At 46.7% G+C, this 12,286-nt stretch overlaps 1 protein-coding gene across 1 annotated transcript; it reads right to left on the reverse strand.

Moving 5' to 3' along the window:
• Nucleotides 1-1,149: 1,149 nt before the first annotated feature.
• LOC107536102 (tumor necrosis factor receptor superfamily member 10A-like) lies at nt 1,150-11,239 on the reverse strand. Its single transcript, XM_087816184.1, has 10 exons — nt 11,219-11,239; nt 10,988-11,090; nt 10,047-10,160; nt 9,191-9,302; nt 7,878-7,951; nt 7,689-7,814; nt 7,043-7,074; nt 6,398-6,580; nt 3,648-3,723; nt 1,150-2,508 (listed from the first exon to the last, which is right to left on the reverse strand). The coding sequence occupies exons 1-10, from the start codon at nt 11,237-11,239 to the stop codon at nt 2,195-2,197; spliced, it is 1,155 nt and encodes a 384-aa protein (XP_087672310.1). The 3' UTR covers nt 1,150-2,194.
• Between the last annotated feature and the right edge of the window lie 1,047 nt (nt 11,240-12,286).

The following is a 12,286-nucleotide window of genomic DNA, read 5'->3' on the forward strand; positions in this document are numbered from 1 at the left end:
AGAGGCTGGATGAGGCTGGAGGGTGAGGGCGGTGGCTGGTAGCCCCACAGGGAGAAGCTGGGCCACAAGGATCATATTTTACTCCTACATCCTTTTAAACTTAAAAGAGCGTCCCTCTAATGATGGTGGGGCCGAGGGACACTGAACTCCCAGGATCAGAGCTGGGGAGTCGCCTGGCCTGAGAAGGAGGGACTGGCTTTAGGTCCCAGGGCCCTGGAGTGGGTTCCACCACCAAGAGTCAGGCATTAGGTCTGGGAGAGAGCAAACTTAGAAACAAAGGAAGACTTTGTAACGATTTAGTGGTGCCAAGACCTAGAGATTTGAGGTTAAGTCTTAGTCAAAAGAAGAGTCAGGAGGTGGCAGGTGAAGCAGACCTAGAGCGGCTGTGACCCATGCTGTCTGAGCCCAACTTCCCCAAGGCCCTGGCTGCCTCCCCTGCAAGTCTCCTCCAGGGTGGCTGCTGGGTATGCCCTCTGCTGGCCGGTCCATGGCCTCAGGGAAGGCTGAGGGGCAGGGGGTAGTGTAGGGTGGGAACAGCTCTGCCCCAGCACCTTTGTTCTAGAGCTGGAAACAGGAGGAGCCACAGGGTCTTCCAGGAACTAACGTCCAAGGGGAGGGGAGCTTGCAGGGTTGGAGCCATGGGCCAGTGTGGGGAGAAAGTGAAGGTGACCCAGAAGGTGCAGGAAGCCCACAGGGGAGGGACCACAAATCCACCCCAGCAACCAGGGCCAGCTCAGCCCTCAGGGACCCACCACCCCATCCCAACTGCTCTGTCAGAGATGGTCTGCACCATGGGGGAGCCCAGTAGTCCCAGGTGTAACCCACAGACACCACCTGGGAAGCTGTGGGGGAGCCAGGCCAGGACTGGGGTCTGTCTCCCAGGGAGAAGGGCATGGAGAGGCTATAATTCCAGTCCCTCATGGCCCTGACACTTGGAAATCCAGTTAGAGCAGGAAACCGGGCCATGTGGGGCAAGTCTGAAGGTATCATGGGAGAAAGGAGCGAGTCCCACAGCAATACACAGCCCTGTACTCCTCACGTCACTCAGAGCTGTTCCAGAAGAGAATAGGAGGGTGCGGAGGGAAGAAAACCCACACTTTTTTTTTTTTAATGTCTTTAATTTATTTCAGAGAGAGAGAAACATCAATGATGAGTCATTGATGAGCTGCCTCCTGCACGCCCCCTACTGGGGGTTGAGTCCGAGAACTGGGAATCAAACTGGGATCTCCTGGATCATAGGTTGATGCTCAACAGCTGAGCCACGCCAGCCAGGCACAACCCACACTTTTTATATAAGGTTTCATATTTGATTTGGTCATGAATTCATAAATACATGAGTATTTTGTAAACAGTGGTCTTTGCATTGTTTGATATTTCCTTCGAAGGTGGCATCTTCCACTGGAGAGAAGCATGGAAAAATATCTAACCACTAATGAAACAGTAAGTACCTCTTATGTGCCAAGTGCTATTTGGACGTGATATAAAACAAAAAGGCCCTGCCAAGGCAACTGCAGGCAGGACTCGAAATTCAATAAATTCAACTAAGTGTTTGACCAAATATAGCAGGCTAATATTTTAAGTCCGATAATTTTGTATGACCTGAGAATGATGTTATAAATATCCAAATGGCCCTTGGAAGAAAAAAGGTTCCCCACCCCTACTTTAGATGGACACTTAAGTTCACTAACAGAGACAACTAAGCTGAAACCTGATTGATGGGGCTGAAGGTCACTAATATGACCTGAAATGGCATATGACAGAATGTATCTGGTGTGCCTCCCACCCTCATCACCCATATCCATAGCTGAGTTGTGAGTATGGAAAGTAATACAATTAATAAATAATAATACAAGAATAAGCTTTCACAGATGCATATCACAGTCATAAATAAATGGGCATACAGCAACATTGGTTTTACAATACGGCAACAAAAAAAGTGCAGGTCTATTAAAAATGAAAAAATACCACAACTAAAATAACTTTCAGTTCACATAAACATATAAATATCCATAGAAAACAACAAACATTGAAAAAGTTGTAGGACATCTCAAGAGCTGTACGCTTTTGGATTACAGAACTTCAAATACTGTTCCAGTACTGGTAGCTTCGTCCAGGGTAGTGTGCAGTTTTACACCCCTTTTGAGGAGAAAAGGTAAGCTAGGAAAGCTCTGGTCTCCTAAAGAGAGTCTTTTCACTAGGAAACCACAGAAGCTGCCTCACCTACTTCATAGACATACTTTCCAGATTTCACCAGGTGGTCGCAAATCCTCTCCTTTGCATTTCTGTTCCCCAGTCTTTCCAAGGCATCCAGCAGGGTGTTGACTGAGGCATCTCGCCCCCTGGTGTTGACCCAGGTCATCAGCATTTCATACAAGGCTTCCTTCTGGTCCGTGGTTCGTGCTCTGGCCACACAGATATCATTGTCCGTGAGGCCCATCGACCTCATGAGTGGGTTCCAGGAATTAAAGGGAATCATGTTTGAGAAGTCATCGAAGAAGTGCCTCAGGCCTAGATGGGGGAAAGCCAGAGACAATTAGGCGAGGTACGGGTGCCCCCTGCTGGTTACCTGATCTCTGCGTCCCTTACCTGCTTCCCATTGGCAGAGAATCAGGCCAAACGGTCTGGGCCTCACCTACTCTCATGGCACTTTCTGAATTCAAAGTCAACAGAATTTTGCCCTAAGGGGAGGCCAATAGCCCACCTGGGAGGGGAGATGGAGATCAAGGGAAGGGAGAGCACTATGTGATAGGAGACAGAGGGTGGGACAGACTGTGGTGCAACAGGCCCTCAGAGGAGGGAACCTGCACTTATCCTGAGTAAGGTCCAGGGGGGCTGCCACATCTGCACCAGTGCCTGGAGGGGGGACAATCTCTGGCTTCACACCCAGCTCGGCTTCACCCACCAAACTGGCAGAGTGAGACGGAGACCAACAGACTCTGGGCAAGAATTTAACCCGTAAGACAGGGCAAATTCCACCCATTTCATGAGACTGTACTGAGGATTAAATGTGATGTGTGTGGAATACACTGCATACCACCAACCCACAGAAATATAAGGTGAGCCAGGAATACTTATTTATATTTTTCTAATAGCTGAACTGAAGAAAATAAAAAGGAACAGGTGATATTAACTTTAATACTATCTGGTACTAACTCAGTACATACATTTACATTTGCATGTTATTATATTTACATGCAATCAGTAACAAATTTTCAGTGGGATATTTTATATTCCTACTAGTATTTGAAATCTGATCTGTAGTTTATAATTACAGCTCTTTAAATTTGGCCTAGCTACAGGTCAGGAGCTCATAAGTCTCCTGGGGCTAGTGGTGCCCTGCTGGACAGCACTAGCCCCTTAGGTGCCCTCACTGTGGTGAACCTTGCCCTGAACAAGGGAAGGGGGAAGGCGGTGGAGGGAAGGACAGGGAGATACAGAACACTCGTGATGGGATGGGATGGTGTGCAGTGGGAGGAAGGCAGTGGAGGGAGAAAGGTGGGGGAGGGGCTTTAGTGTCCTGAAAACTGATGGTCCAGAGACAATCAACATAGGCCCCCCTGTTTCCAGCATCCCTGGCTCTGTACTGCCCTAACAGCTATGGGACAGCAGTTAGGACACTGCTCCACATCCCCCAACAAATCACTCACTTTCTACGGGATCTTTGTCATTTGCTGGAACCAGTAGCCCCCTTCTCATCTGAGACCCATCCGTGCCTGCTGGTCTCTGTAAAATAGAGCAGAAAACCCCCTTGGTTCATCAGGAGTCCTGGATTCCATAAGTGAGCCTGACAATCAGCCAACTGTGACCAGGGGCAGCCACCTTCCCTCCTGGTCTCTATAGAGACAAAGAGGAACCTCCTTGCTATGCCTCTCACAGACTGTGTGCTTGTGTGCTCAAGGAGGCCCATGTTCCCTGGGGTAATATGCTCCTTGAGTGTTTGTTCCAGCTCTGAAAACTGTATACACCTGAGCAACCATCACCCAATCAAGACATGGAACAATTCTCACCACTCAGCACAGCCGCCTCCTGCCCCTTCTAGTCTACACACCCCACCAGGAAACAGTCACTCCCTCCCAGGTGTGTATATGACTCAAGGAATATATATGAGGGCACTTTGCAAAATCTAAGTAAGGCTTCTTTCACGAATCTGAAGGTGCTTCGATCAGTAATAATGTACCATATCAATAATCTAAAATAAGGAAGTGAAACTATCAGATTGTCTCCATGGAGACTGAAAAGGCATTTTGTAAAATTAAACATGAATTCTGATCTTTCAAAACAAACCTCAAAAATAGGGGGCTGCGTTGATAATGATAAGATTTTCTCTATGAAAATAGGAGTCCACATCATTCCTTAGGGGGAAGCACTGAAGGCCCTCCCAATGAAATCAAATCAAGATCAGAACAAGTGCCTTCTCTAAGCACCTCTGAACACTGTAAGTTCTGGAAACAAAAAAGGAGGCAGGACTGGTGGAAGGGGGCAGAAATAATCATTATTTTAGATGTGATTAAATATCTTTAAGACCCTATGGTTTAAACTACATTACTCAAAAATAATGCATGTCTTGATGAATGTTAATAAACACACTAAAAACAATACATTAGAAAACAGAATTGCAATGAAATCCAACCAGTAAGGGTAGCAAAACCCATAAAAAAGACACAGCTTTTACTAGAAATAGGAATCATTAATCTGAAGAAAAACACAAACCTTAATTGAGTCATAATAAAACCCCTGACCTGAAATGCTATCTTCTTTGATAAGAAAAATATTGAATATTGTAAGATCTCAATTCTTCCTGGACTAATGTAAGGTAATATAAAAAGAAGTTCCAATGACTTTTGTGGAAGGGGGGAGGGGAGAGAAAAATCTTTAAAAATAATTCTAAATTCTATCTGGGTAGAAATAATAAATTTTGGCAAGGTGAGGAGGAGGTATGTGCACTCTCAGATATTGAGACATATTAAAAAGTTTCATTTGGTAGAGTATTGTACATGGATGACATATGCACAAAGATTTCAGCAAAGAATCACGAAGAATGGTCTCTCAATGAAATGAAAAGGGTGAGGGGGCTGGAGGAAGACTGCAGGAAGCTCCCACTACTCCCCGAGTACAGAATCTTTCTGTACTATTCACTTTTTCTCACTGTGGGTAGGTACTACTTCAAAAAATGTGAAATGTGATTAATCAAGATTGAGGGATTATTGGCCTTTTTGGTTGGTTTGTTTCCTTTTATACTTTCTCTTTATTTAAAAAGAGCATACTGTAGGCCTCACTGGTTTGGCTAAGTGGTTAGAGCACTGGCCTACAGACCAAAGGGTCCCGGGTTCGATTCCCGGTTAAGGGCATGTACCTCGGCTGTAGGCTCGACCCCAGTCAGGCGAGTGCGGGAAGAAACCAATCGATGTGTCTCTCTCACATCGATGTTTCTCTCTCTCTCCCTCTTCCCTCCACTCCACACTCTCTGGAAAAATCAATGAGGAAAAATATCCTTGGGTGAGTACTAAAATAAATAATTAAATAAAGCATACTGTAGATACAGAAAAGGACATTCAAGGTGGAAAGAGATCTGTGTCTTCCTAAACATTTCACATTAGATAAAGGAGCAGCCAAAAGCAGAGGGAAACGAATCAGTTGTGAAATGGGGTTGGAGGAAAGAGACAGTGACTCAGAACAATTCAGATACTCATGTCACATCATGTCACAAAATCAATTCCATTTGGATAACATTGCTATATGCCAAAAATCATCATAAAATTTTAAAACTAACAAATTAGTGAATTTCATCTTATGTTAAGGGGAATGACTTTCTAAGCTTATGAGGAATAAAAAATTTAAATGTTCCTACATATTTACCATTCAATGTCATATTAAAACTGATGAACTGACATACGAACCAAAATTGTATGCACGCATATATGCGCATACAGTTAAAGAACATTCCTACAAGTTTACCCAGAAATTCTACTTCTAAATGCCACCATACACATGCGATTAGATATCTAGGCTCAGATTTATTTTCATATAGGTTCAATGTAATAATAATTTTGTAATAAAAAACTGATGTTCCTATTGTTACGAGGAACAGCTTACTAAATTATTTTACAACTACACAGTAGACTATTTGCAGCCCTCATTCAATCATTCAACAAAGACGGGGATGCCCATTCTGTGCTTGCCTATTTCAGACTCTAAGATAGAGTGACAACTGGACGGATAAGAAGACCCAGACAGTCCATAGAGCTGACAGCTCCCTGCATGTGCAGCCCCTTCCCCTTCAGGTCCTGATCTCCCTTTACCACCACTTCCCCCGGACAGCAAACCTGACCAGCACTGGCCTTTCCCTGTTTCTAACAATCAGAAAGGCCAGGGCCAGGCCTGGCTGTCACCCACTCACCAGCAGATGCTCTGTTTCTCCTGGGGACTCTACCATGACACCTGCCAGCTCTGCATGCTCCTGGTGTTCCAGTTCCTCTTCAGAGGCCAGCGTAGGTAGCAAATCTCCGTTGCTCAGGGCCATGTTGCAGGCATTGTCCAGAGCCTCAGGCCCTCTTGGGGCATGTGAGCACCAAAAAAAGACCTTGGGAAGGCAAAGAGCTGACTCAGGAGTCCACACCTAGGCTCCCTAAAGAGTCTCAGGGAGCACGGTAAGTTCCACTGCTCCACCCCTCCCACGGCTATCCCTCTCCTCAGGCTGGCACAGGCTCAGCACATCCAGGACTTTGCTATTGGCACCAGGACCCTGATGCTGTGCTAAGGGGGTTCAGCACACCTGCCTGACACTCCCACAGCCCAGAATCCACAGCTGTAGGTGTGGGTGTCACAAGCCGCAGGAAGGATAGGGCTCAGGACCGGTACCGAGCCTTTGGGCTACTCAGCAGGCCAGCTGTTCTCTTAGTCAGCCCAAGGGCCCAGGCCGTTTCAGAGAGCCAGGGAAAGCAGCACAGGACAAAATGGGACCATGCCCACCCAGGGCCTTATTATGGGCAGGAAGCAGTTCCTGAGGGCATTATGCCACCAGGTCCTGGAGAAACCAACTCACTCTGTTCCTGCACATGGTGGCCGCTCCAGAACCTAGAAGAGAAGGGGTGTCTGCCTTAGCAGTGAGGAGGGCCTCTCTGCAGGATCTCCCCCCACAAGGACAGTGCCTGGCACAGCGTATGGGCTGGGGCACAGACACTGAACAAGATGCCTTGGGTATGGTGACAGGGTATGGCAATCCAACTCTGGGACACCCTCAGAAAGGGGAAGAAAAGAGGGAAAGAAGTAAAAAGAAACACTTATCAAATCTCTGTTGGGTTCTGTTCTGACCAAAGCTGTTAAAAAAACAACACTACCTTGACCTTCTCCTGACTCTTGTCACCCAGTTGAGGCACTGACTACGTCTCTGCCTTGGCTGGGAGCCCTGAAGACATGAAGAACTGGCTTGCCCTCCCAGGCTTGGCCAGGGAGAGGATGCAACCATCAGCCCCAAGACAGGGGGACTAATATGATCCTGGCCCTCCAAAGGTGCAGGTGAGGTGGGAGATGGAGGGGTGATCCCAGGGAACAAGATCAGAGCCAGGCCAGAAAGACTCAGAGGATTTGGGAGGCAGAGAGAAGGACCTTTCTGTCTGAAGAAACAAAGCGGGAAGTGAGGGAGGCAGCGGAGAGTGCCAGCGCCTGCCCATCGCCCCTGCCAGCCTCACCTTGAAGGATACAGCTCCTGAGACGACAATATACAAATACAGCCAGCCCGAACACCAGGACAATCACAACTATGACTACAAATGTGCGTATCACCCACTCTGGAGTGCCTGAGGAGGGAGAGAGAGCTGTGGGAAGACTGGTGGTCACCAGCTGTCCAGGATCCAGGGCGTCCCCATGGGCCTGGGTACCTGATTCTTGGTCCACACACTTGAGGTCGTTCCAGGGCGTACAGGACTTGGCCTCAACCTTGCCATCAGGGCACCTAGGTTCAGACACAGGGGAGATGTGAAAGGGTTCTGTGAGGTAAGAAGAGAAAGAGGGAGCAAACCTCCCACCCAGTGTCCCCTGACCAGAGGGTGGAAAAAAACCAGCCTTCTCCTGTCTGTGTGATGGGTCCCCTCACCCTCTTGCAGGGTTAGGGAGGGAGCTGGGCTTGACACTGGTGCCCGAAGAGCTCCTGCTAAGTGTTCAGAGCTGCACCCTCAGGAGCTGGGCCTCCTCTGTAAGGCCCACGCTGAGCCTCCCTGGGCTGCGGGGGAGCCGAGTGAGGAAGTATCTCACTCCAGAGCAAGGGTCAGAGCCCTTTGGGCATAAGCTGAGCTTCACCCTCTGGTTAACCTTCAATACAAGGACTCTCCTGTCCTCTACCTGTTGACTGTCCCCACCAATCATAGCCACACTGGAGGTCAGAGAAGAGCAAATTACTACTGGTCCCTAAATCCCAATAAGAGGGAAAACACAGTCTTATTGAGGGATCAGGGCCCTGGGGGAAGACAGGTTGAGCTGGCTCAGGGGTTTGGGGAACCCTGAAGGACCTACAGGCTCTGTCTTGCTATGACCTGGCTGTGGACATTTAGGTGTTCAAGGGCCCATGCCTGCACCAAAAAATATTAAAAAGAACATTTTATGATTGAATTGTTAAAAAGATGATTATAGCCTGGCCGGGCGTGGCTCAGCAGTTGAGAGTCGACCTAGGATCCAGGCGATCGGGGTTCGATTCCCAGTCAAGGCACATGCCTGGGTTGCGGGCTCGATCCCCAGTGACTGTCTCATCATTGATGTTTCTGTCTGTCTGTCTCTCTCTCTCTCTCCTTTCCTCTCTCTGAAATCAATAAAGATATATTTAAAAAAAAAAAAAAAAGATGATTATAAGCATGGCTGCATTCTACACAATTCTTTCCTTCTGATATTAAAAAAACCCTAAAACTTTGCATGGGCCACTGACAGGCTCATGGGCCCTACCTAGCAGCCTACTGTGCCCAGTGGGAAGGTCAGCCCAGCCAGAGGGAAACGGAGCTGAGGAGGGTGGGGAGAGGACACTGCAAGGGGCAGCGTGAGGACATGCAAGTGGACAAGAAAGGGCCACTGCCGGCTCAGGAGACCCCACAGGCCCAAGGAAGCCCTGAGGGTATGGCCAGGCTGCATGGAAGCAGGAGAGAGAAAGGGGTGCAGGAGACTTGGGGCTTCTGTGGTTGGGGGCCCCCTGGCACTCATGTCTTACCTAGGGCTGCACTTTTGGCAGAACTCAGTAGAATCTTCATCCTGGTAAGTGCCAGGTTTACATCGACACTGGGTGTTCCTCGTCCCCGTGCATGGAGCTATTTCTTCTTTATCTGAAGACAAAGGATAAGGTTTTGAGGAGATGTTTCCCTCATGGGTCCCTCAACCCTTTTTTACCACCCAAACCCCCTCCCACTCAGCTTCACTCAGTTTGCCATAGATTTGAGGGTTGGTTTCTGCAGCAGTATGTGTGAGGCGCAAAAAGGGCAACCACTGCTCACTTGTCCCTAGTAACCAGGTGTACAGAAAACACCACGATTTATTACTTATTACATCAGGTTTCAGAGGAAATATCTATTGGCTTACAGGATGATTAGGAAGGGCGGGGTATAATCTGAGAGTCCCTGGGTGGAGAGGAACCCTTGAGTGACTTTCTGCAAACCTAACCCTGAGGAGGGGCCTTAGACTGTGAAGACCAAGGAAGGCGGAGCACTTGCCAGGGGGCACAGGGCTGAGAGGGGTCAGGCCCAGGACAAGACCCACATCCCAGCTCCAAACCAGCACGTTTCTACTCAGCCACATCTTCCATGCTGTGGCCATAGAGTCCCCCCATCAAGAGCAGGTTATTTTCCCACCACTTTCATCTGATGGTTTAAAAGATGTCCCTACTGTGTGGCATGCATTATAAAAATAATTTCTGTTTTCATCTTATTTTATTGACTTAAGTCATATCGTGAAAAGGGGTATGATGAAGACCACGCTGGGCTGGCAATCAGGTTTCTGACTCCCCGTCTGATACAATAATCATCTCATTGTCCAGCACCCTAATGTAGGCAAGGACTCCACATGTTCTTCACCTGGAGGGCATATAGAGCAGAGGTGGCAAGAAGGGAGGGTGTTCGAGTGATCGGTAAAATCCTCATTATCTGTGCGTGTTGTACAATCTCCACTGTGTTTTGATAGATAGAACCCTGGGAATGGAGAGAAAAGCTGGTGAGTGAATGCCCACAGGACTCCTAGAGGCTGGCAGTGGTAGCTAAGGGACCACCGGTGGAATCCAAACGGAAATCCACTCATATACCTTAGACCAGCACTGCCAAAAGAAATGTATTACACATAAAATTCAAATTCATAGTTGCCACGTTAAAAGGGTGAAAAGAGGTCCAATTAATTTTAACTATGTATTTTTTAACCTAAAATACCCAACATAGTATCATTTCAACATGTAATCAATATAAAACATTGAGATATTTTAGTTTCTTGAATACCTCACTCAAAAAGTGAAACCTATGCCCCCCTCCAGAGTGTCCAGGGTTTGTGATCTGTTCCCACCTGCCCTTGTGACCACTTCACCCTGTACTCATCCCAGCTGCCCCCTAGCTTTGCTCAAACAAGCTCAGCTCCTGCCCCCTGGGGCCATAGTTCCTGGGGAACCCTCTCAGGACCACTGTACCTGGCTCTCTACACCAAAGACAGTGGCTCTCTGCATCAAAGTCACCATCCTGGGGACGCCTCACCAACCCAGTCTCTGTCCCATCCATCATCACTCAGTTATCATCATGGTTCCTATCTCATCTCTCTGTCACATTCATCTGTCTGTCTAGACATCATCTCAGAAGGAGAGCTCCAGAAGGGCAGGGGCCTCGTGCCCTCCACTAGCACAGTGCCTGGAACACAGAAGGCATCTAATAAATAAATAAATACCTGTGGATTAAGAACCAGGAACTTTGGAAATCATAGGGCTGGGAGGACATGGAGACAAGTGGGGTAAGGGTTGGAGATCACTATTAGAATGTACCTGGAGGACACTTCTCTGAGAGTGTGGCATTCCATCGCTGTGGGGCAGCTAGTTGCTGATGAACTCTGTTCAGTCTTGTGGTTGTGAGTGAGGCAGCTAGCACCTGTGGGGACAAAGCAGGGACGGGCATCAGTGGCTTCCTGACTCTCCTCCCTCCCAGGATCCCTCTCAAGTTCTCTTCATCCCAGCTGCCAAAAGCAAAAAGAGCTGGGACCTTTCTTCCAGCTCTACACTCTGATTCTTCTGTTTCATGTTTGCCCTTTAGCCTTTGGGACTGACTAGCAAGTAAGTTTCACTTGAAAACGTTTCTGGTATTCTTTTCTCTTATACTAAAACAAAATATATTTATTCCACATGTGCAAACAAAATTAATCATAAAATTGTAAGAACCACTTCAACTATATCAGTAAATCCCCAAAACACTTCAATTTAATGGTAAAAATGCTTAGTATGGATGTAGAACAAGACCCAATTACATACTGTCTGTTAGAGATGCCATTTAAAAGCAAGACACAGATATACTGAACACAAAGGGCTGGGAAAAAGATATACCATACAAATAGTAAGCCTAAGAAAACTGCTGTGGCTCTCTTAGTATCAGATGAAGTTGGTTTAAGACAAAGAGCATTACCACAGGTACAGAGGGACCTTTTGTGTGTTAAAAGGGTTAATTCACCAGAGAGTCCTAATAATTATAAATGTATATGTGCCCAACAATAAAGCTTCAAAACACACGAAGCAAAAATGGAAAGAATTAAAATGAATTTATAACACCCTTTTCTCAGCTACTGATGGAATGATCTGGCAAAAACAGTAAAGTCATAAGAGATTTGGACACTTAATTGACATTCATATAACAGATGTGCAACATCTCCAGAAGGCACATCCTTTTCTGGTGAACATGGTACTTTGCGAATCCAAATAAACTTAAAAGAAGTGAAATTATATCATATATACTCTCTGATCTCAATGAAAATACACTGGAAATCAATGTCTAGAAAGACCTCCAATGTAAACAAAACCACAATGAAATACCATCTCACACTTATTAGGGTGGCTACTACCAAATAAGGCAAAAAAAAAAAGGAAAGAAAAAAATAAATGTTGGCAAGGATGTAGAGAAATTAGAAGACTTGTGCACTGTTCATGGGAATATAAAAGGATGCAGCTCCTATGGAAAACAGCAGGGTGGTTTCTTACAAACAAAAAATAAGGTTACCAAGTGATCCAGCAATTCCACTTCTAGGAATTTAAACAAAAGAATTGAAAACATGGACTCAAAGAGATATTTGCATACAC

Source organism: Miniopterus natalensis, chromosome 4 (genome assembly GCF_054644295.1).
Source record: "Miniopterus natalensis isolate mMinNat1 chromosome 4, mMinNat1.hap1, whole genome shotgun sequence".
Lineage (NCBI taxonomy): Eukaryota > Metazoa > Chordata > Mammalia > Chiroptera > Miniopteridae > Miniopterus > Miniopterus natalensis.